General features: G+C 32.9%; 1 protein-coding gene across 3 annotated transcripts in view; it reads right to left on the bottom strand.

Annotated features, from left to right (window-relative positions):
- Window positions 1–26,512, bottom strand: part of LOC142328404 (HEAT repeat-containing protein 5B) — a 291,250-nt gene that overhangs the window by 159,579 nt on the left and 105,159 nt on the right. For all 3 annotated transcript variants that reach the window (XM_075372109.1, XM_075372107.1, XM_075372108.1), the window contains exons 5-6: window positions 15,199–15,309; window positions 6,521–6,701 (exon numbers count right to left, since the gene is read on the bottom strand). In XM_075372109.1, the coding sequence (XP_075228224.1) occupies window positions 6,521–6,701; window positions 15,199–15,309 (292 nt within the window). The remainder of the gene's footprint in view (window positions 1–6,520; window positions 6,702–15,198; window positions 15,310–26,512) is intronic.

Here is a 26,512-nt window from a genome sequence, read left to right as displayed (position 1 = left end):
CTGTTTTTAATTCAATAAATGAAACAATGGAATGGAATATTCTACTTTTTAATTTATTGTGTTATTGTTTTAGTTTACTGTAGATGGGGGGATAATGTTGACATCACTTAGTGTCTGTGATGGAGGGCTGATTTCAATTTCAGTTTGTAATATGATGTGAAGAGAACTCAGCTGCTGAAAATTATTTGTACTCCCAAGAAAATGGTATGAATAAAAAATATACTCTCTGTTAAGTCAAATTTGCTTGGCAAGCACATAGTCACACACTGTAAGTTAAGTCATGTGTAAAGTCAAAAATGTATAAAGTAAGTTAAGTCAATGTATTAAAGTAAAATGAAGTATAATGCTTCATTCAGAACTTTATTACACTTCTACAAAATCCCGATCATGTGATATTGAATGTTTATAATCGAGTCATTTACATCTTTTCCAGTAAATGCAAAAGAGGTAATTAAATAAATTTATTGCTACTAGTTGGTGCCATGACTTAAGCTACAAGCCAAAGAATTGTAAATAGTAATTATGAATATCACTTGATCTCTTGGTTCAGTGATTTTTAGTAATCCCCGACTCGTTAAGACACTGACTTCATCTAGTGAAGATATCATATATAGAAAAGATGTATTCTCAGTGCTTCAGTGCTGATGGTTAGAATTAGAAACAGAAACAGAGGTGTATCACACAACAAATGCTACAAAATGTAAAGAACGTTTTCTGATTATACAAAATTAAAATTATGATTTTTATTTTTAATGATTTTGTGATTATTTAGGAACTTGAATATCCATTTCAAATATAAAGGTTTTTCACATATGGTTTATAAATAAATATTTACAGTTAAAAAAAAAGGTTATTTTATTTGTAAAATAAGTTGTTTCCTGTGCTTCTTGTAGCGCTATGGTCTCTATGACTGCATATAATAATGGAAGTAAAATATGAATTAAGAAACTTTTCATTTTTATCAGTAAAATGAAATAAAAAAGAATTTTGTGCAGTTCTGGGCAATAAGACTGATTATTCATTATCTTATTTTGTATTTTTTTCGCAAGAAATATATATATCATAAATTAAATGAGAAAACTTTTTTTTTTGTCTTCAGTCATTTGACTGGTTTGATGCAGTTCTCCAAGATTCCCTATCTAGTGCTAGTCGTTTCATTTCAGTATACCCCCTATATCCTACATCCCTAACAATTTGTTTTATATATTCCAAACGTGGCCTGCCTACACAATTTTTTCCTTCTACCTGTCCTTCTAATATTAAAGCGACTATTCCAGGATGCCTTATTATGTGGCCTATAAGTCTGTCTCTTCTTTTAACTATATTTTTCCAAATGCTTCTTTCTTCATCTATTTGCCGCAATACCTCTTCATTTGTCACTTATCCACCCATCTGATTTTTAACATTCTCCTATAGCACCACATTTCAAAAGCTTCTAATCTTTTCTTCTCAGATACTCCCATCGTCCAAGTTTCACTTCCATATAAAGCGACACTCCAAACATATACTATCAAAAATTTTTTCCTGACATTTAAATTAATTTTTGATGTTAACAAATTATATTTCTTACTGAAGGCTCGTTTCACTTGTGCTATTCGGCATTTTATATCACTCCTGCTTCGTCCATCTTTAGTAATTCTACTTCCCAAATAACAAAATTCTTCTACCTCCATAATCTTTTCTCCTCCTATTTTAACATTCACTGGTCCATTTTTGTTATTTCTAATACATTTCATTACTTTTGTTTTGTATTTGTTATTTTCATGCGATAGTTCTTGCGTAAGACTTCATCTATGCCATTCATTGTTTCTTCTAAATCCTTTTTACTCTCGGCTAGAATTACTATATTATCAGCAAATCGTAGCATCTTTATCTTTTCACCTTGTACTGTTACTCCGAATCTAAATTGTTCTTTAACATCATTAACTGCTAGTTCCATGTAAAGATTAAAAAGTAACGGGGATAGGGAACATCCTTGTCGGACTCCATTTCTTATTACTACGGCTTCTTTCTTATGTTCTTCGATTATTACTGTTGCTGTTTGGTTCCTGTACATGTTAGCAATTGTTCTTCTATCTCTGTATTTGAACCCTAATTTTTTAATATGCTGAACATTTTATTCCAGTCTACGTTATCGAATGCCTTTTCTAGGTCTATAAACGCCAAATATGTTGGTTTGTTTTTCTTTAATCTTTCTTCTACTATTAATCTGAGGCCTAGAATTGCTTCCCTTGTCCCTATACTTTACCTGAAACCAAATTGGTCTTCTCCTAACACTTCTTCCACTCTCTTCTCAATTCTTCTGTATAGAATTCTAGTTAAGATTTTTGATGCATGACTAGTTAAACTAATTGTTCTGTATTCTTCACATTTATCTGCCCCTGCTTTCTTTGGTATCATGACTATAACACTTTTTTTTAAGTCTGACGGAACTTCCCCTTTTTCATAAATATTACATACCAGCTTGTATAATCTATCAATCGCTTCCTCACCTGCACTGCGCAGTAATTCTACAGGTATTCCGTCTATTCCAGGAGTCTTTCTGCCATTTAAATCTTATAATGCTCTCTTAAATTCAGATCTCAGTATTGTTTCTCCCATTTCATCCTCCTCAACTTCCTCTTCTTCCTCTATAACACCATTTTCTAATTCATTTCCTCCGTATAACTCTTCAATATATTCCACCCATCTATCGACTTTACCTTTAGTATTACATATTGGTGTACCATCTTTGTTTAACACATTATTAGATTTTAATTTATGTACCTCAAAATTTTCCTTAACTTTCCTGTATGCTCCGTCTATTTTACCAACGTTCATTTCTCTTTCCACTTCTGAACACTTTTCTTTAATCCACTCTTCTTTCGCTAGTTTGCACTTCCTGTTTATAGCATTTCTTAATTGTCGGTAGTTCCTTTTACTTTCTTCATCACTAGCATTCTTATATTTTCTACGTTCATCCATCAGCTGCAATATATCGTCTAAAACCCAAGGTTTTCTACCAGTTCTCTTTGTTCCGCCTAAGTTCACTTCTGCTGATTTAAGAATTTCCTTTTTAACATTCTCCCATTCTTCTTCTACATTTTCTACCTTATCTTTTTTACTCAGACCTCTTGCAATGTCCTCCTCAAAAATCTTTACCTCCTCTTCCTCAAGCTTCTCTAAATTCCACCGATCATCTGACACCTTTTCTTCAGGTTTTTAAATCCCAATTTGCATTTCATTATCACCAAATTATGGTCGCTATTAATGTCTGCTCCAGGGTAAGCTTTGCAGTTGCGAATTGATTCCTAACTCTTTGCTTAACCATGATATAATCTATCTGATACCTTGCAGTATCGCCTGGCTTTTTCCAAGTGTATATTGTTCTATTATGATTTTTAAATTGGATGTTGGCAATTACTAAATTATACTTTGTCCAAAACTCTATAAGTCTGTCCCCTCTTTCATTCCTTTTGCCCAGCCCGTATTCACCTACTATATCTCCTTCCTTGCATTCCAATCTCCAACTATTATTAAATTTTCATCTCCTTTTACGTGTTTAATTGCTTCATCAATCTCTTCGTATACACACTCTACCTCATCATCATCATGGGCGCTTGTAGGCATATAGACGTTAACAATCGTTGTAGATTTAGGTTTTGATTTTATCCTTATTACAATGATTCTATTGCTATGCATTTTGAAATATTCTACTCTCTTCCCTATCTTCTTGTTCATTATGAAACCTACTCCTGCCTGCCCATTATTTGAAGCTGAGTTAATTATTCTAAAATCACCTGACCAAAAGTCGCCTTCCTCTTCCCACCGAACCTCACTAATTCCTACTACATCCACATTTATCCTAACCATTTCTCTTTTTAAATTTTCCAGCCTACCAACCTTTTTTAAACTTCTAACATTCCACGCTCCGACTCGTAGAATGTTATTTTTTTTAATTTTCTGGTGACCCCCTCCTTAGTAGTCCCCACCCGGAGATCTGAACGGGGGACTAGTTTACCTCCGGAATATTTTACCAAGGAAGGCGCCTCCATCATTGCTATATGAAAATGCAGAGAGCCACATTTTCTTGGAAAAAAAGCGGCTATAGTTTTCCATTGGTTTCAGCTGCGCAGTACTCAGAGGACTGAGTGATGTTGATATGGCCGTTTAAGTCGTCCTGACTCACGCCCCTAACAACTACTGAAAGAGCTGCTGCCCTCTTTCAGGAATCATTCCTTAGTCTGGCTCTCAACAGATACCTCTCCGATATGGTTGCACCTTTGGTCCAGCTACTCTGTATCATTGAGTACTCAAGCCCCCCTCTCCGGCAAGGTCTAATGATTCATAGAGGAATGAGAAAACTAAAAAAGGTTGAATTTTTTTTATTATAATGGTAATTTGATAATATAATTAAAAATAAAGGGTAGATCGTACACATAAGCATCAAGTTTAAACTTACTTACCCTTGTGTCTTACTGCATAGGTGTATATGAAAATATACAATACAAAGTCATAAAAGAACGACCTCAAATTGAGGTTTTGTAATCTTTTGTCGATCTTAAATGAGTGTAACTGAAGAACAACTCAAGTAATATTCATCAAATTTTCACATACACAACTTCAGATAATCTGCTTCAGTGTTACCAAATTTTAATGAAATTGATCACATAGATTTGGAAATTTTCAAGCCACATATTTTTAACATACGCTCTTTCTCTCTCTCTGAGAGAGGTTTTTTAATTTTCTTTCTAAACTCCACAGTAAACAAAATTTGAAAACAACTGTTACAAAACATTATCACAGAAACTAATTCTATTAGCTTCTTCAATGAAAAAATTTTAAAAAAATTTTCTGAACTCAAGCTATTTATTAAATACAGGGTGTCCCATATAAAACGCAACCCAACCTTATATTGGTAGGTATTGAAATAATAAAAAGGCATGTGTAAATGTAAATGTAATTTTTATTATTACCATCCATTACCTTACATTTAGAGTAAATGTTGGAAGTGGCCGCCATCTTCTTGAATACAAACAAGCTTCAATTCTTTTTACAGCGTTTCTTGCAACTTTTTTTAAAGTTTGTGGCTGGATATTTAATACAGCTTGTTCAATATTGACTTTCAATTGTTCAAGTGTTCGTGGTTTGTAGCTGTAGGCTTTTTCTTTGAGGTAACCCCATAGAAAAAAATCCACCGCAGTCAAATCTGGAGATCTTGGTGGCCACAAGCCTCGACCGATAACACAATTATCAAAGAATTCCTCAACGAAAGAAGTTGAACCTGCGGTGTGCGATGTCGCACCGTCATGTTGTAGCCAGCAGTCTTCCTCTTCCAAGAGTGCAATGAACTGAAATAAAATATCCTGATATCGTTCTGCATTAATGGTGTACTCAAAAAAAATAGGACCGTTTATTTTCTTCCGCGATATCGCACACCATACGCCCAACTTCTGTGGGTGTAATTGTTTTTCATGATAAACGTGGGGATTTTCAACACTCCAAATTCTACTGTTTTGGCTGTTTACATAGCCATCCAAATGAAACCGTGCTTCATCTGTGAAAAATAACGAATCCATAACATTAATTCCCTCACGCAGAAATCACCGAAACCGTTGACAATATTGTAGTCGTTTTTCTTTGTCGGGGTCAAGAAGTTGATGAACCGTTTGAATGCGATAAGGTCGTAATTGTAATTGTTTGGTCGCCCGATGAACAGTTGATTTAGACAAATTAATTTCAGCAGGCAAACGTCTGATCGATTTATTTGGCGAGGCGAGTAATCGGTCTTTGATTTCAGCGACTGTATCTGTATTCAACACCGACGCAGATCTTTTGTGTTCCTTGTTATTAACAGAACCGGTCTCTCTAAATTTTGCAACTAACCTTAATACTGATGTTTTGTTAGGAGCTGGTTTATCTGGGTACTTATGGTGAAACAAATCTTGCACTGCAACCACTGATTTTGTACTGAAGTACGACTCGACAATGAAAACACGTTCATCTAGCGAAAACACCATCTTGTCTCTAGCAATACATTGAACGTTATGATTGCATTGTTATTACTATCAGTAGTATTCTACTGCGTCGCCGCATTGTTCAGATGTTGGACGAGTCCATTTCAGTAACGAGTAGGGGAGTAACCTCGACTTTTGAAATTTCATGGATGAGTGATTGATGGGTTGCGTTTTATATGGGACACCTGTAAATATATATATTAAATAAATATATATATAAGGAAATTATATTTTAAGCAAATGGTATTTCTGTATTCCTCACTTTTTAAATCATTCAATCACAACCCCAATCCCACTGTGTGACTGAAAGTAATACTAGTCTTTTCTTCAAAAACTCTAAAAAAGAATGAAGAAAATGGCTGCTTTCTGCTAAAATGATATATTAAGGGTTTACTATAACAACTAAAATTTATTTATACTACAATACAATTTTTAAAAAATGTTATGTAAAGTTAGAAAAATCAGTAAATATAATAATAATTGGAAAAATAATATAATTAATCATCAAATGAAGATAAACTTACTAGCAGCTGGATTTGTTTTGGCCTGCTGTTGAGTAGTAGCGATTAATGCACCCAAAAGTTTAGCAACACAGCAACGTACTTCATAATTTGAACCATCAAATGCTCTAAAGCATAACGTAGCTAAACTTTCTAATTCGGTAGTATACAAGAATGGAGCATGTTTTAACATTTCCAATAGACACTGGAAAATATTTTACAACAACTATTAAAAAAGCATTATCACCCAAAACTACATTTTTAAGACTATCAGTAGTTACAGCTAAATAAAGGTTTTTTAATTTTCTTTTTAAACTCCACAGTAGACAAAATTTGACAACCGTTAAAAAAGATTTTCACAGTAACTAGTTCTATTCAATGATTACAAAAATATTTTCTGAACTCAAGCTAATCATTAAAAATCTATATTTCCACTTCTTTCAACCTCTATAAAAATCTCCATACAGTTTTGTTCTAAACTTTTTAGTTTCTTAATATAGTAAATATTTATGAACTCATTAACTACTGCTTTATTATCTTTTTTTTTATTTATAATGCACATCTTTACGTTTCAGGCTGTAGCTCTATTGCTGTTGTAGTGACAAAGCTACAATGGGAAAGTTTACTGAACAAACAAGATTTCTAGAAGATGAAAGTATACGTGTTGGCCTGTGTTTTTATCAGTATCTCTGGACAGACTCAAGAAATTTCAGTATTAGATATTAGGCATAAAATTCCTATGTTAGGTTTATCAAATTTCTATGGGCACTGATGACAAAAGTTTTGACAAAATTAAAAGAAGGAAGATGTAGTTTTTGCCATTTTTAATTTTTTGTAAACTGGTCATAGAAAGTTGAGGGTTAGTATGATAAAAGTGCTTGTTAAAGTTATTTAAAATTAAGTTTTAAGTCGATGGATTTTGGGATGGGCGATATTCAACATTATTTCTGAACAGCTTTTGCCTTGTATCTCAAAAATGTTTAAGACAAAGTTGAAATCTGGCAACACAAACACACACACACACACACACATACATGTGCATGCATACACACACACACACATACATGTGCATGCATACACACACACACACACATATATATATATATATATACACAGTCAAGAAAATATTATTTATTGGATGTATTCCACAGAATAGAATCTACATACATATATTTATGGAAGAACTACTTCAAGTATCAGTCCAATGTTAATTGTCTTTTAGTCCTTTTCTTTTATTCATAAATTAAAGTATAGCATGCAATATTATTATTATTATTATTCACTGCTCTTGCAACTTTCGCAGATTGTTCAGGATCAGGATCTTAAGCTTCAAGACCAGCTAATCCATCCCGGATCATATTTAAATATTCACCCATCTTCGCAGTTTCAAATTGCTTGGGTTGTTCAATTAATTCCTCTTTTTCTGAAAAAAAATCTTTTCGCTCATCCTCAAGTTCCACCAATACATCACTGCTCATTTCCGCTGAATGATTTTTAAAATAACAAAATCATCTTCCCCTAGATTTAAATTTAGTTCTTGGTCTCTTCAACAAGTTCTTAAATTATGTCAACTTCTTCAGCTGGTGTACTACTCTCCTCAATCAATCAGAGGATGAGCTTATTCCATACGTTACTCATGATAGACGCTGTAACTTCATTCCAGGCATCACCAATATTTTAAACAGCTTTATAAACGTTGTACTCTTTCCAAAATTGAGTTAACAATTTTCCCTTCTGTCCATCAACAGCTCTAACTGCTTGCCTAAATGTACCTAAAATACTTTTTAAATGTGTGTAATACTCCTTGATCCATTGGTTGAAAAATAGAGGTCGTATTCGAAAGAAGAAGTATTATTTTTATATTTTCATTATCACAAGGCAGATGTCCCGGTGCATTGTCAAGTAACAGCAAAATCTTAAATGGTAGATTATTTTCAAAGCAATATTTTTTAACCTCTTGAAAAAATGATGAGTAAACCAGTCAAAAAATTTCTCGAGTCAACCATGCTCTTTGATTAGATTTCCAAATGACAGGTAATGATGTTTTCGGAACATTCTTTAGCGCTCTTGGGGTTTTGCTGTAGTATATTAGAAGTGGTTTGATTTTGCAATCTCCAGAACCAATGTCACCAAGCAAAAGTGTTAACCTCTCTTTAGAGACTTTTATTTTTTTAGGGAATTACCGTTCAGGTATGATATTTCAGAGGATGAAATGTATGACTGTAAATGAAGAATGTCTTGTGCAGTTTCAGTTTGACCATTTCTGAGATGTGTGGTTAATTGAAACCCAACCACCAAAGAACACCATAATCTAGTATTCAAATCCATGTAAAAATAACTGACTGTACCAGGACTTGAACGCTGGAACTCTCGACTTCCAAATCGGCTGATTTAAGAAGACGCGTTCACCACTAGACCAACCCGGTTGGTTCTCTTTAGAGACCTTAAACCCCAGCAAAGATTTTTCTTGTTGGGATATATATATGACTAATCCATTCTGGATCATATTTAAATATTCATCCATGTTTGCAGTTTCAAATCGCTTGGTTTGTTCAATTAATTCATCTTTTGCTGAAAAAAAAATCTTCTTTTTGACCATCCTCAAGTTCTATCAATACATTGTTTCTCATTTCCGCTAAATGACTGTTTCTCAAACTAACAAAATCCTCTTCCTCTACATTTAAATTTAGTTCTTTAGTCATTTCAACAAGTTCTTGAATAAGTACGTCAACTTCTTCAGTTGGTGTACTACTCTCCTCAACCAATTGGGGGATGAGCTTATCCCATATGTTACTCATGGTAGATATTACAACTTCACTCCAGGCATCACCAATATTTCGAACAGCTTTATAAATGTTGTACTCTTTCCAAAATTGGGTTAACGATTTTCCCTTCTGTCCATCAACAGCTCTGACTGCTTGCCTAAATCTAATTTGTAGGTAATACTTTTTAAATGTATGTATTACGCCTTGATCTATCAGTTGAATAATAGAAGTTGTATTCGGAGGAAGAAATATTATTTTTATATTTTCATTATCACAAGGCAGATGTTCCAGTGCATCGTCAACTAACAGCAAAATGTTAAACTTTTCAAAGCAATATTTTTTACCTCTTAAAAAAATGATGAAAAAACCAGTCCTCAAAAATTTCTTGTCAACCACGCTCTTCGGTTAGATTTCCAAATGACAGGTAATGATGTTTTAGGAACATCCTTTAGGGCAATTGGGGTTTTGCTGTGGTAAATTAGAAGCGGTTTGATTTTGCAATCTCCAGAAGCATTTCCACCAAGTAAAGGTGTTAATTCTCTTTACCAGGGCCTTAAACCCCGGCAAAGATTTTTCTTGTTGGGATATGTATGACTGGTCTGGTTTTTTTTTCCAATATAGGCCTGTTTCACCCACATTAAAAATTTGCTGTGGTAGGTAATCCTCACCCTTTATTATTTCTGTTATTCTTGATAATTTTTTTAGCTCCCTCCGTGTCTGCACTGGCAGCTTCATCCACTATCTTGATGTTGTAGTTTAGAACTACCTTTAAATTTTTCAAACCATCTGTGACTTCCAGTAAATATATAGTTATCAGCACTAGTACCATTTTTACACTTAAGATCCTGAAAAAGACTTAAGGCTTTCTCCTGCATGAGCGTAATACTTATTGGAATTTATTGCTGCATATCTTCTACTCATGTAATCAGAATTTTTTCTACTTTTTCTATTAATGTTCCTCTTTTCTTTGTAATTACTATAGACTGCATCGCTACTGAGTTTTTTACGAGATTCATTATTCTAATTCTGTCGATTATAATTGTTCTAACGGTACAATCATCCATTTTAAAAAATCGAGCAATGTTTGACACCTTATCACCTTTTTCAAATTGTTTTATAATTTCAACTTTGGTCTCCATACAAATGGCAAGTCTTTTTTTATCATTAATTCGTGAATCTCATTTACTTTTCTTCGATATTACTTGGGATTTTATTTTTGTAATAAACACAATAGTTAATACACAGCGCGACTACCAATAAAGAAATTTATTTTCATACTAATAAAGAAAAAGGAGTTGGGGCATCCACAAGTGGACAACCACCACCACCAGTGTATTGTTAGGGGTAACTCAATTGTCCAGTTGTGCGTGCCCCACCATGGGCACACATAGTAGTGTACCTCGCCTCACTTGTGTAAACTAAACAACTAAAATTTAATTTTCTTTTTTTTTAAATCGAGTAAGTCCGAAACTGTGTAAGTCGAGGACTGACTGTATATATCTCAGATTTGGCCAAATTTTTTACCAATATATCAGAATCATATGTGGGGACATCTCAATAACAATATTATATTTAGCATACTATAATTTTATTTAGCCTTGTTAAATATCATCGAACCAAATCTGGGCGACTGAGTTAAGTAAATAATTATTCTAGTAAATATACTTTAAGCACTAAAAGGGCCTACAAAGGGCTGAAATAAGACTCAAACTTGAAATATCAATTCTTTTAAACTTTAATTTTTAAGATTTAAAATTAACTACATTTAGTAATAATATAGATGACAAGGAAACTTTTTAAAAAAGGGGGAACAATGGGATCTGACTTAGGAATTTAACATTCTCTTTTAAGTTACTTTCTGTTTTTCAAGTTGCGGTCATTATTAGAAATACCTTATGAAGTAGCTACTGAGCAAGAGGATCACAAATGGAACCCAATTTTTTTTAATAATTCTACTCTAAATAGAGTAATTTTGGTGATAAAATACATAAGCCTGCAAAAGTTTGGGTTGTGGAATGTTTTTTTAACTTTTGATATTCGATTCCTCCTATCTATTTTTTAGTGCTGAATCCGAAAATAACCTTCATTTTTTCTAACAAGTCAGAATTTTTCTCAAATTGCAAATTTCAAAATTTGTGAACAGTCGAAAAATTGTGAAAATTTGATACTATAAAATAGGCATAAAACTTTTTTTTTATAATAAATTAATAAAGATTTCACTTATTTGGCTTATAATATGCATTCATATAGTTAAACAGTTGAGTGGTCTGTGGAGGATGGTGGAGCAGATTGGATTGAAGATGATGGTGGAAGACCTTGGCTGACAGGTTGTGACAAGACTTAACAAGATGTAACATGTTTATTGGCAGTTAGCGGCACCACTTGTGCATTGTGCAACTACTATCAATGCTGTTTAAACCATCAATGTGCTTAAGAGTTCTTTTCTGTCCTCCATGATCAAATGTGTTTTTGTCGGTGGAAAATATATTTTCAGGCCATGAAGCAAACTTTATGTTTTCAAAATGGCTTCAACAGACTGCAAAAAATCTGCAGATTCTTTTTTGTTACATTTGTGATGAGTTAATGATGAAAAGGCAAAAACTAAATATAACAAGTTTTGTTCGACAAGTGTACCTAACGTATTTCCAAGTGAAAATAGGAGATCAAGACAAAACTTGGACACCCTTCTACATTTGCTACACATGTGTTGGAAGGACTTTGACGGTGGTCAAAGGGTGAACAAGAAGCATTCAGATTTAAAGTTCCAATAGTGTGGTGAGAGCCATGAAATTACATCAATGATTGTTACTTTTGTTCGATTGGTGTTCATGGTTACCTGAAGAATAAAAAAAGTCATCTATTCAAATAAGCCATCTGCTTTACGCTCAGTTCCTTATAAATCCAGATGTACCAGTGCCAATTCCACCAGAAAATTTACCTGAAATAGATGATTCCATAAGCGATTAAAATTAAGATAACATCAAGGAGTACACCAGAGATAGCTCTGCACCAGAGCTTTATTCACAGTCTGACTAAACAATTTGGTTTGAAACTTACATCTGACCAAAGAAAATTCAGAATTGCTTGGTTTGAAGCTTAAAAGAGAAGAACCTGCTAGCAGCTGGCACCTCATTTTCTTGGTTCAGGAACAGAGAAAAATATTTTCTTCCATATTTTTCAGAAGAAGGAGAATTAGTCTTCTGGACTGATGCATGTGGACTTTAGATTCAATGTTACATTCAATATGAAAATACTGATTGGAGACTGTTCATAGACTTGTCCATAAGAAGCCTCAAAGTAGTCCCTCTTCACAATGGGAATACATATCTATCAATACCCATCAGACATTCTATCCATTTAAAAGAGGGTTACAATAATTTGGAATTCATTCTCCATAAAATTAAATATGACAATCATAAGTGGATTATGTGTGGCGATCTCAAAATAATATTGATGCTTCGAGGACAGCAAGGATATACAGTTTCCTTGTTTTTTTGTGCAATTAGGACAATAGAAACAGAGAAAAATCATTGGATAAGGAGATTGGCCAAAAAGAGCTTCATTAGAACATGGAACAAAAAAAAAATGCTTCGCAAAGCTCTCATAGATCCAAATAAAGTTCTCCTTCCACCTCTGCATATCAAGTTAGGCTTGATGTAGCAATATGTCAGTCTTACCAAAAGAAGGTAATAATTTAATTTAATTCAATTTAATATAGCAGTGACAAATTTACAGTCTTATAAACTGCCAAACTAAAAGGGAGTGTGTTTTTACTGGTCCTGACAAGTTAGCAAACTTCTCAAAGATGGTAATTTTGAGGGAAAAAAACGTTGCAGAAAAAGAAGCCTTTAAGATGTAGTAACCAAGTTTCTGGACAATAAGAAGGATCCAACTTCAAATCAATCTTTGAGAACAAATTGGAGAACAAAAATTTAGGCAGTCTCATGAGTCTGAAGGTTCACTTCCCAAATTCACATGTGCACTTTTTTCCTGAAAATCTGGGTGCCGTTAGCAAAGAGAAGGGTAAGAGATTTTATCAGGACATGAAAGAAATGCAAAGGAGTATCAAGGATAATGGACTACTACAATGATGGCTGACTATTGCTGGATGTTACACCAAGAAGAACCCTACAGAGAACATAGAAGGAAAAGTGTGAAGCAGAGTATAAGCCATCCAAAGAAACTTCGACACATTGAAAAAATTGTAACTATTTTACACACTTTGTTATTAAAGGTTGGTGAAAAGGGAAAGTGGTTTCCAAAGGCATGAGGTACCCCATAAAAATTAATTAAGTAAATAAAAATAAATTAATTTAAAAATGCACTATAATAGAAATTAGGCTTATTTTGTGGCAATTTTCATTAGAAATTAATGGGCAATGATCCTCCTCTTCAGACTACTAAACTGGTTTATAAGAATGCATAGTATAAGGCTAAAAAGCGAATATATTATATTAATTTATTACAAAAAGAAAAGGTTTTTATATCTATTTTATTGTATCACATTATTGCAGTTTTTCAACTTTTTACAAATTTTTAAATTTACGAATGGCAAAAATTCCTGACATGATGGAAAAAAATGAAGGTTATTTTCAGATACAGCATTAAAGAATACATAAGAATCAATTATAAAAAACTGAAACACACAACCATCGCAGACTTGTGATATCATTTGGTCAAGGAGGTCAAACTGGGATTCAAACATTTTTTACTAAGAGTTTTGATTTTTTCTCAATATACTTTTAACACTGCATAATTTTGAATGTAAAACATCATTTAATCAATGGGAACAAATCGCACTCAAAATTTCTATTAAACATTTTGATGACCCTTTATCAGGAAGGCCTTCGACTTCAACTCATGACACTCTTGTTCAGAAAATCAACAGTCTGGTGTGTGCAAATCGCCAATTGACTGTCAGAGAAGTTGCAGAAATAGGATCATTCCATGACATTCTGACTGAAAAATTGAACATGCATTGAGTTGCAGCAAAATTTGTTCCTCATTTGATGACTTAACAGAAGAAAGAATATCGAGTGGATGTTGTTGGCAACTTCTTGAACAAGCCGATGACAATGAAACATTCACGCAAAGGATAATAACAGGAGATGAAAGCTGGGTTTATGGCTATGACATTGAGACAAAAGTTCAAACATCACAATGAACTGCAAAGGATCTCCATGCCCTAAGAAAGCACATCAGTCTTGATCCAATGTCAAAGTGATGCTACCTGTTTTTTCGATTTTAATGGAATTGTGCATTGTGAATTCTTGCCTCACGGTGAAACAGTGAACCGAGCATAATATCAATGCATTTTACAACAGTTATGTGAAAAAATCCCCAAAAAGAGACCAAAGTTGTGGCGAGACAACTCATGGTTCCTTCACCACGACAATGGAGCTGCACATTCAATTCATCAGCTTACAATTCACCTGCTTTGTCAATTCATCAGTTTAGTAGCAAAAATCAGATTACTGTCCTCCCTCAACCTCCCTACTCGCCAGACCTGGCTCCTTGTGATTTTTTTCTTATTTCCGAAATTAAAAATCAGTGATGAAAGGACGCTGTTTTGAGACTATTGAAGAAATTAAAGCAAATTCATCACGAACCTTAAAGATCATTTCAAATGAAGCTATCCAGGATTGCTTTGTGAAGTAGAAACACCGCTGGGAAAAGTGTGTGAACAAGGAAGGGGGGTACTTTGAAGGAGACAAGGACCAATAATCTGTAAAATTAATAACAAAAATTAAAAAAATAAAGTTTGGGTATTTTCTGAATAGACCTTGTACAACTCAATATATGACTTACTCATATTACAATATAATTTTAAATAAAATAAACTAATATTCTTACATTAAATACTAATGACTAATAAAATTGAAAAATATTCATAGGTAATATGTTAAATAAAAAACAAAAAATTAATCATTAACCTACCTTTGAAGCAGCACAACGTACAGCCATCACTCTATCAGTAAGACAATGTCGAGCTGCTTTATAAATTTCCTTATGCATGTTTGATATTGCATTACCCATACCACAACAAACCTGTACAATGTATTAAAAGAAAAGATAAACTAAAAAATACTTTTTTTAAATTTCGCTTACATAAATTATTTTTCAAATTTTTTTAAAGGATTACAGACATAAATAAATAAGGTTATAAATAAATATTACTTAAGGCTGGCAAAAGTTTTAAGTTTATTATATATATATATATATATGGATTCTACTACGATTCACTTATAGTTGACTTATATTAAACTAGTAGACTCCCTTATTTGTTAATAATTATAAATTAAAATAAATTTATAAATTTTAGAATCAGTTCCAAGAAATTGAAAACTAATAGACAATAATAAGCATTATAAAAATTATCAGCATAAATTGAGAAGAAAGTCAATATTATAAACAATTTATGGTACTTATAAAATATTGGGCGAATGCCGAACAAAGTTTTTGAATACAAATTTTATGTGGTGGCTGCTGGTTTCAAACACTAAATCAATTCAAGTGGATTAAATTGTAACAGAACTATGATGTGATTTGTATCAATGTATCAGTTTAGTTTCATGAACAAAACCGATTAAATTACACTTTTAATTATTTAGACTTTAGTTTTCAGTTACCATTACTCATTAATAAAGATTATGATTTATAATAACAATTTACAATTAAGTCAATATTGTTTAGTAGAATATGATACATTGTCTATCATTATAGCATCATATAATTAGTGCTGATTACCTGTCTTCAATAAACATTTTCTAAAATTAAAATTTGATATTTAAAATTCACCGAGGAAGCAGTTGCATTCTGAGGAAACGTTTACTTCTTCTTTGCAAATATTAATATAAAAATGAGCAACAAAGATTCACATCAATAAAAGAACACAGATCTAACCTATGGTTTGGAAATACAAAAGTAACTGTGCGATGAGATAATTTGAAACATCCATATCGATAGCCCTCCCAAAAAAACTGGCAGTGATGATTTCATAGTAGAAATCCATGAAAGTAAGTTTTTGAAATAGAAGTAGAATGTTGTTTCTTAATTTCAGACAAACACCAAATATTTGGCAGTATTTAGAGACAAATAAGAATACTTTTTTCTTTCTGAAAACAAACGCACGTATACAAAAAAATTGAAATGTTTTGAGGAAGTGCAAAATAACAATGAGGTACTGGAAGGTACCACTTGGATTTGTATTCAGCAGAATCCTAATGGAGGCAGCATATCACAGGTGACCACCTAGCTTCTCTGCTGTTTTAGATTTTTGTGCGATCCATGGGTTAATCGACCAATAGTAAATATGAGGATATAATTAAATTACACATGCAACCAATAGAAGTAATCATGCGTTACATTTTTGGGGGAAAATGGATGGCTTTCCCATTAATGCACACATACTTAATTTATATAGTGTATTCGGAAAGTTTCTGTACAATGGGATTATGGAAGTGTAATGATGAAATTTTTTTAATTATTTGTTTCTATTTTTATTTCAGTATTTTATAGAAACAGATATTACAATAACTGGAACAGTTTATAAAAAGTATTGAAATAACCTCCAACATCAATAAAACACTGCACATGTTTTAATTTGTTTTCAAACACTTTAACCAGCTAATGTACTGGAATGTCTTGTAAATAGGCAGTTATTGCGGATTTTAGTTTGTCAATCATATGTGAACTGATGCGAATGCATTGCTTGTTTCGCTGCCCCAGTTTCTACTTACATTGACCCAGACTCCAATTTTCGCTTTGTGTAAAGAATGCACCTGTAATCCATGGGGGTTAATTGTCGACCACAGTCATGTATTTTGTGAATTATTATGTCACCGATACCTACAGAATTTTGGTCAATAAAACGTTTAACCCCTTACGACTCTCTTGTAGGCTGACAGCCGACACAGCCATTGACTCATTCCAGTCGCATATCTGCTGTAGCAGACATCAAACTTCAGTTCAGATAAAGCACATTTTCGACATATTTTACAATTGACATTGTAAAATGTTGATAGTGGGCTTTCCTAAACATTTATTTAATACATGGAATCGATCTCAATAATCTTTAAATAAATGATTCTACATATATTAGAGCTGTAACTCAGCTGATTTTAGTGAGGTTATTGTGTACAATGTTTATTTCGCGTTTGAGTATCAACATTCTGTCATGCTTTATTTAAAATTATTAAATTTTTTTACATCTGGTAAAAAATAACTTGGAAGATGATATAGATTAAATGATATTTCAGATATTGAATCTATATTTATTGATGAAAATTACCATAATTTGAGTAATGAATTGGAAGAAATTTGTGTGTGTGAAGAGAATGAAATTGATATGATAGTGATGAAGGAAAGGTAATTTTAGTCAATAGTGATGTAAATGTAACAGTAAATAGTGTGAATAATTCTGTAAGTATTGTAAATTTATTAAGCACAAGTAAGTTTACAGGTACAGATATTTCCTTATCTGCTTGACCTAACCTATTTTCAACTACTAATGACTCTGATGTTCAAAATAATATAAATGTAGCTAAAAGGTGAAGTCAGCAAAATAACATAAATACAGTTGAAAGGCATAGAGTTACCAGTAATGTTAATAATAACCCCCATTCAATGTAATTACATTACTGGAAACATAAAGGAAGAAGTACCACAGATTATAAACCTTTTATGTTTACTGAACAATCAGGTTTTATTGCTCCTACAGTAGGTCCTAAACCTGTTAGTGAGCTAGATTTTTTTCAGTTGTTCATGTCTGATGGATTATTATTTGAAATCACCAATGAAACTAATAGATATGTAGCTGAAAAAATACAAAAGAATATACCACTTCGACAATGATCAATCTGGCATAACTGGTCTCCTGTAACATTAGATGAAATAAAAGCTTTTTTAGAAGTACTACTAAATATAAGTTTGCATGAAAAAAGTTCACGTCAGAACTACAATTCTGAAGAGTGAACTGAGAAGCAGCCATTTTTTAAGAAAGATTTGTTTTCTAGAAATAGATTTTTTGGTGTTTCCATTTTTGTCCTTTGAATCCTAACTCATATGACCATTGAGGGGATAAATTAAAAAAATGTTGTGAAATACTTAGTAAGTACATGGAACATTTCATACAATTATATTTTATTTCGGTTGAAAAAAGCACGGTTGGTTTCAAAGGTAGAGTATTAAATAAATGTTAAAATAAGGATACACCAAGATAATGGGAACTAAAAGTTTATGTTCTTGCCAATTCTAAAAGCAGATATATATGGAGTTTTGAGCCATACTATGAAAAGGCAACTACTACAGATAGTTTAGTAAGACTTGATTTGCTTGCCACATCAAGAATTGTAACGGACTTAGCACATAAGCTGGTGGAAAAAATTCCAGATTGTGGGTTTTCCTTGTATATCGATTGGTTCTACACAAGCCTAGAGCTAGCACTTGAATTAAAAAAATTGAACATCCATTTGAGTGGAACCATAATGGGAAATAGGAGTGGCTTACCTGAAGAAGTTAAGAACAAGGCTGTACTAAGACAGCTGAAACTGAAAAAAACAAGAATCTGTTTCCTTCTGTCATATAAATGATGATCATTGTTTAGAACACCATTGTATAAATGGATCACTGTATAAATGCTACATACTTATGCTTAGTACTTGTTACGGTAACAGCACAGAACTAATTGAAAGGAGAGCTAAAGGTGTTATTTATGAAAGTGTTGTAAAACCAACTGTTATCTGCCAGTACAATAAGAATATAGAGGGTGTGGGTCATGCTGATTGTTGGGTAAAGTTAACAAAAAATAAAAGAACACACAGCTCGTATTTGCCAAAAGAAATTGGACTTTAATTGGAAAGAAAATAAATGAACTTAAGTTAAATCATAACCTTAAAAAATAAAAATAAATTACGAAATTAACATAACTTAATGATACTTAATAAATATCAGCTGAATCAACATATAACAATGATATTAAATGAGAAAATACATGAATAAACATTTTTCAAATACACAATTTGAAATCTACAATTTAACAAAGCCTGAAAACAAGAGAATATAGAACACCTTATTTACAATTAGATACTTATAAACAAAACATCAATAAAAATAGTGTAACTGGAAAGCTGTTGCATTACTGACATATTCGGTAATAATGAAAATTAGCAATGAACAGATGTCATTAACTTAGAAAAATAAATTACAATAATTCCAGTATAAAAAAGAGTTAATTACAATATAACCACATTAAAATAAGTAATAATATATAAATAGAGTTCATTTTGGTAAATAAGTATTCTTGAAAATATGAAATTACAAAGTCCAAAAACATAACTGCACATCAGGAGTAATTTGCTTTAGGTTAATTTAAGAGCAGTATTATGAATAAAGTTCATGAGTAGAAAAGGATTAATCTCGGCGATTAACAAGTTACAAGATTAAATGATAGAGTTAATTACAATAACAACAAATTGTAATAATTAAGCACATAAAATATGTTGCACCTGAACAATGACATAACCTTATTTAAGCCACCTCTCGTGACTGCACTTAAGTGAATAAACACTTTTTAAACTAAACTTGAAATTGAAATGCATAACGCACGATTATGTTTCACAAATTTTACTTATAAAATAACTGTTTAAGGTAATAAATAATGAAAATTGAACTTGCCTGTAGCACACATAAATATAAGCAAGAGATGAACTTGTGAAATTAAAATGCAAATATGCATACAGTTTATCCTTGGCGTAGTATACAATGGCATATGAAGAATACAGAGGGGAAACATGGTTCAGAAGTTGAACAAGACGTGGTGTCTCAGATTTGTAGCAATGAGTTTGGAGAGAATACTGCATTGATGAAAATGTAATCAGCGGTTGGAGAAGATACGGCGTCGATAAAATTGGCAGTTTGTAGTGATTGGCACACATTTCACAGGGACGTAATATACAGAATTTGAAGATTATCTTAACAAAGAAACGAGGCAAAACAAAACATAGAGATCGGTGAAGTCACGAAACACTGACGAGTAGAACTAGAGAATATTTCGACGGAGAAATACCACAACGTTTATGAGAGTATGAATGCAATGAAAATATTTAAAACATTATACAAGAGAGGCAATTGCAAGCTGATCCATCCAAGGCTGGAGGATCAGCGTTGCGGAACCGCACAACGTGAAAGTCAGGACTCGAAAGCCAAAAATGGTGGCATGGTGAGAAGTAGGGGGAAGCAAACCTAGGCAGTGGACAGGAGAGTGTGTGTGTAAAAGACAAGAGTTGTGTGCATGTATTAGTATGGGAACGAATGAAAAAGGGTGTGTATGAGGCAGCAATAAATAATGCTAGAAAAGAACACATGGTCACTAAAGATGACAGAAACAGACAGTCTGAGCGGCGCCAGAAGTGTCGAATGCGAAAACAAAAACCGAAACAAGCCTATTATAGAAATACACAAATGACAAGCCCATACAAAAGAGAGCAATAAATTACCAAGCCTGAAGCAAACAACAATACCCAACCCTAACTTTGAATTCATTGGAAATAAAGCAACTTTACGATATGGCGTAAACACTGATCATTACTTATCAAGCTATAACTTAGGATGCAAGTCTATAAAATGGTGGCGAAAATTATTCTTCTGGCTTCTGGTAGTTTCAGTTGTTAATTCATATTTGCTGTTCTCTAACTCAAATTCATTTTGACCACAAGAAAAACAGAAAAAACCTCATTAATCAACTTGTCAATGCAAGAAACCCTGAAAGAAATAAGAAACAAGGATGACCTTCCTCAGTGATACAGAAGAAAGACTTAACAACCATCGTCACTTTTATTTATTTATAAGAGAAAAGTACCTCCAAACAGAAAAGTACCAGGTAGAAGGAAGGAGACAAAGTTTTACTGCAAAACATGTACATGAAAAACCTGGTCTTCACCTGCTTTGAAAGGTACCATACCCTCAAGGACTACTAACTGTAAGTAAAATCTATTGACCTTTTTATCATTTTATTAAAGTTATTCAATAACATAATACAAAAGAAAACATTATCATCCAGTATTTCAATATGCAGTTAAAAAATCATGTTTTAGCTAAATTAAAAAATGATGTGATCTGATGGAGTGGCCAGGGCCAGCATATTGATAATTGTAAGGGTTAAACTATCAACAATAATTTAGTCTTTTGGCATGATTTGTAGGTTTCAATTCTTAAACACATATTACTTTGTAGGGAAAAAATGTCAGTCCTTTGTTTATAGCTTTGTGTGCAGTAGCAAGTTTGATATCTTGCTGCTGAGCTAACTTATGCATTGACTGTGATACTTTCAGCTGCATCCAAAATATCAAGCAAATACTATTGGTTTAGTCTAGATGATTGTTCACTTCAATCAGCATCTTCAACAAAACCTGTTGCCTGAAATTTTTTGATAAGAATTCGAACTGCATTGCAATGAGGAATAGGAGTATTTGGAAACTTTTCAGAAAACTTGTGCTTCACTAAATCAGTATACTTGTCATCTTCACAAAAGATGTCTTCAACGTGAAACATACATTCCTCTACCGAAAGAACCATTATGTTTTTGCAACTATTGAATCTGATAAACAAAGCAATATGAAATGAAACACGTTCAATCACAACTCAACAACTGACATCTTGGTTTATTACTGAGCAACGTCCAACAAACCCAAAGGGCAACCAACCTAATGCTGAAAGAACATAACGCACCACATAATTCTAAAACATACTGCACGCACAGCGACTTTCCGAACATATTGTATAATAAACGTAATACAACATAAATATAAAACAGTATAACATATTCATATTTCTTCCAGAAAAAAAATTTAGTATTATAAAAACAAGCAGAATAAATTTAAACAGTTAACACAAAACCACTGATGAGCAACACACCGTTCCTATCATGGAAAAAATAATAGCCTTTCCAGTCGCTTACAGGTCAAGTGGGAGCCTACTGTTTAAAAGAGGGATCGAATTTCAAAGAATTGTTTGTGTTTAATTACTTCTTTGGTACATCCTATTTTTCACTATATCTTCCTACATTCTTTCTTTACCATTTTTTATTCTGTGGATGTACATCTGACACTTCTAGATATATGTAGAATATATCAGATACTGTAACTGTTGAGCTAGCCCATCCCTGATGTTGCAGCTTATTATATATAATATAATAAGCCAACTATGGAATCGAGGATTGGAGTGATGAAGTGGACAGTTTTATCAATATTCTTTTTCAATGATCCTTTCGTAATTGTTCATTATATTTTAATAAACTAATATTGTTCTATAATTTGAAAACGCATGTGTTTATTTAGAGACATAACAAGTGGCAACAAGGAGAAAAAGAAACATTTTTGTTTACATAGCGAGTATTGGCGTCCTGCAGGTTTGTTTGCATGTTCAAATTTTTCAATAAATTTACTTAAACCAATCAAATTCAAACTGTTTAATTCATAATATTCGTTCATAATTGTAATACTGTTTTGTTTTTTTTTGTGTATAAATGTTTTGAAAGATAACTGTATCAATATCAACAAACCTTAATCTCAAAATGAACGCTGAACAGTTCACCCAGTTTTTGCAAATGCAACAACAATAATTTCAAACAACGTTACAATTCAAAACTAATCAAAATCCTCAACCAACAATTCAACTTAATGTAAGTAATTCTGAACAATTTGACAAAGTTAAAGAAAATTTTCAACAATAAAAGAAAGATTCGATAACTTTCTTATTATGAAAGGATCAGCAGCAGAGATGAACATATTGAAAACAGTCCTTTTTAAACAGTACAGGCCCTGAATACTTTGAGCTACTAAAGTTATCAGTGGCAGTCAAAGAACTACATACCCTAACTTATGACAAAATAGTACATACTTTGAATGATCAATTAACTGAGAAAAAGAACGTTTTAATTGAAATACAAATTCCTCTAGCTAATTGGCTGATTAGACAATCAGCCAATTCAAGATTTTGTAACATAATTATAAATTTATATCAAAATGTGAATTCCAATACAAATGTAAAAAATCTGTAGCAGGTCTTTTTCTGCATTTCCAATTTATCAACGGGCTTTCTAACTGAAACACGTCATCAATTGTTGCTAGATAATTCAAAAACTTTTTAAGATGTAGTTTCAAAAGCTCAAACCTTAGAAGCATCATTGCTGGCTAATCAGCAATTCGATATTCCAATAGAAAATTCCTCAACAGACGTACTTAGAGATTCTGGATCACGAAGTAGAAATACAAACAATTTTACCTCAAAACATAGAGATAAAACAAATTCAAGATATTATTAGGTGTTCTTTAGAACACCTAAGTCCTCCACCAAGACCTCGACTTAATTTAAAATATTTAGGAATTGAAGGACTCTGCTTAAGATGTGCCAGGAATAATCATACTTTGTCCCAATGTAGAGCTGACCCGTCTAAATAAAAATGCGAGTACTGTAGCTGCGAGGCAATCACATTGATAAGTGTGCCTAAAAAAACTGATATCCGAAAAGAAGGGTGTAAAGACAGTAAATGCAGAAGATTCCTTCCTCGAACATAAATTCACAATATACGAAATTAACAGTTAAGATCAAGACACAGAAAAATACTTCATTCAAGTAAAAATAAACAACAAAATCCAGCAATTTGAAGTGGATTCTGAGGTTGGGAAAACACTGTTAAACAAATCAAATTTTGACAAACTAAACCTGTATACTGAACTTCAGAATACCAACATACAATTTCACTCGTACACCGCTGGCATATTTGCACCATTGGGAGTAGCTGAAGTAGAAGTCCAATATAAGGATAGAAAATAAACTGAAAGACTTTACATGATTCCAGACAATTTTTCTCCACTCTTGTGCTGTTCCTGTATAAGGCACCTGGACATTCACCTACAAGATATTAACACCAAAAGTAGTAATACCAATTCAATAGATTCAGTATTACCGACCAACATAGAACATGAAATCTTCAATAAATATGTCAACCTGTTCGAAAAATGAATTGGCAGATGCAATAACGTTAAAATTTCTCTCAAACTAAGGAAAAACGCAAATTCCAGTAGCTTTTAAAGCTAGAGAAGTTCCTCATGCTCCCAAAATAAAGGTGAAAACCAAGGCATTATCTCAAAAGTCCAAGAAAGTGACTGGGAATTTCCACTAGTCGTGATCCCCAAGCACAATGGTTACCGTATGTCTATGTGTTAATTACAAAATAGGGGTGAATCCCCAACTGCAAAAGATGCGCACTACCCTATATAAAAAATCGATGACCTTCTTACAACAATCAACGATTCTTTATATTATTGCTCCCTAGATCTAATTAAAGCATATCTTCACACACCAGTCGATGAGGAGAGTGCAAAAACTGAAATGATTTTTACTCATAAAGGAAGTTATGCCTCTCATTTGGAATCAAAACTGTACTAAATGACTTTTATCTCGTCATGGACAAAGTCTTGAGGGGACTCAGAGGGGTTACAGCATACTTTGAAAATAGATCATGCAAAAACATGAGAAGAATGCTACAAAAACCTGACGGCTTGCCTCGATAGATTACATGAGTTTGATTTATACCTCAACAAAAAAAAGTGCGAAATTTTCAAAACTAAAGTCTAATACCTAGGCTATGTAATTGAACAAGGAAAAATGTTCAAAGACCCGACCTTAGGTCACAGCCAAACACCTAGACCAGCAAATCAAGAAGATGTCAAGAGATTCTTAGGAATGGTTACCTGTTATACAAAATTTATACCAAATAACTCAACACTTACTTATCCACTGAGATTACTTCTTCAGAAAAATCGCAAATTCCACTGGTCCTCAAAATGTGAAGCAGCAACTGAAAAACGAAATTGCAAACGATCATGTACTAACTCTATTTAATCCAGGCCTTCCACTGACAGTGAACTGTGATGCTTTTACGACAGGGATATCGGGAATACTTTCACATACAATAAATGGAGTAGACAGGCCTATTGTTTTACTTCTTGTTTACTAACCAAAACTGAGATAAATTATAGCCAACTTGACAGAGAGGCACTAGCAATTGTGTTTACCCTAAAAAAATTCTGTTATTATATAAATGGCAAAAAATTCATATTGTATACCGATAACAATCCATTCTCATGAAAATTCTACAGACTCACATTCTGCATGAAAATTCAAAACTTCCAGCTATGACATTCACAAGACTTCTACACTATGCAACTTGGCTCACAAACTTTGACTATCAAATCCGACAAACAGGCAGAAGAAAATGCCCATACTGATTTTCTATCTCGACCTCCTATTCAAGAAAATATCTCTCAAGTTAAACAGTATGTGGAAGAAGTATTTCTAATTTGTAATGAAGTTATCAATGAAATATTAGATTGCAAAACTCTTGCTGAAGAAACTTCACGTGATGTATAGTTATCAAAACTGAAATCAGACCTTCTGAATGGTGAAAATTATGGTTCTGATTATTATCTTCAAAATGACATAATCTTTAAAGGGCAATGAGTAGTCCTACCGACTTCAATGCATCAGTTAGTTCTCACAGAACTGCAACACACTCATGTGGGAATTGTAAAGATGAAATACTTGGCCAGAGAATACGTTTACTGGCAAGAACTAGATAGACAGAATATCTTGTCAGAACTTGTCAAGACTGTGGACGAATAAAGAAAAACCCTTCAAACACACCCATCAGAATTATACCTAAAATGAAAATTAAATATTAAATTAGACCTTCTGAAACCACCACCATGTACACCATCACCTTCCTACAGCACCCCAGAGCACATCAACTAAGCGTGGGAGATCGAGTACAAACAAGGTTGTACTCCACCACTGGCAAACCAATGTGGAGACTTGGAACTGTGGTCCAGAAGCTTCAAAATTATTAAATATTCACTACATGGTTAAGCTTGATGGCAATGGATATTCCCTGAGAGACATAATGATCAATTACTATTCGTCTCTATCGATTCAAAAGCAAAGAAAACAGTGACATTTGCTCCATCACTAAGCATGTATGATGAACCAAGAAGAGATCCTCCCAGAGGAGCTGGTGCCTCCCAAGGTCATTCGGAAACCTCAAGAACAACCGGAAGTGCAGCAACAACCTATTTTGAGATGATCAGAAAAGGAACGTAGAATGCCAACAAGACTCCAAGACTACAACGTATCCTTTTTAAACTTGACTGGTTTTTAATTCATAACTTTTATACTTTACAATTTAAATAGTTTT

The sequence above is a fragment of the Lycorma delicatula genome, chromosome 7 (genome assembly GCF_047948215.1).
Source record: "Lycorma delicatula isolate Av1 chromosome 7, ASM4794821v1, whole genome shotgun sequence".
NCBI classification, from domain to species: Eukaryota; Metazoa; Arthropoda; class Insecta; order Hemiptera; family Fulgoridae; genus Lycorma; species Lycorma delicatula.
The sequence above is the reverse complement of the archived record's forward strand: the minus strand, read 5'-3'. Positions and strand labels throughout refer to the sequence as shown.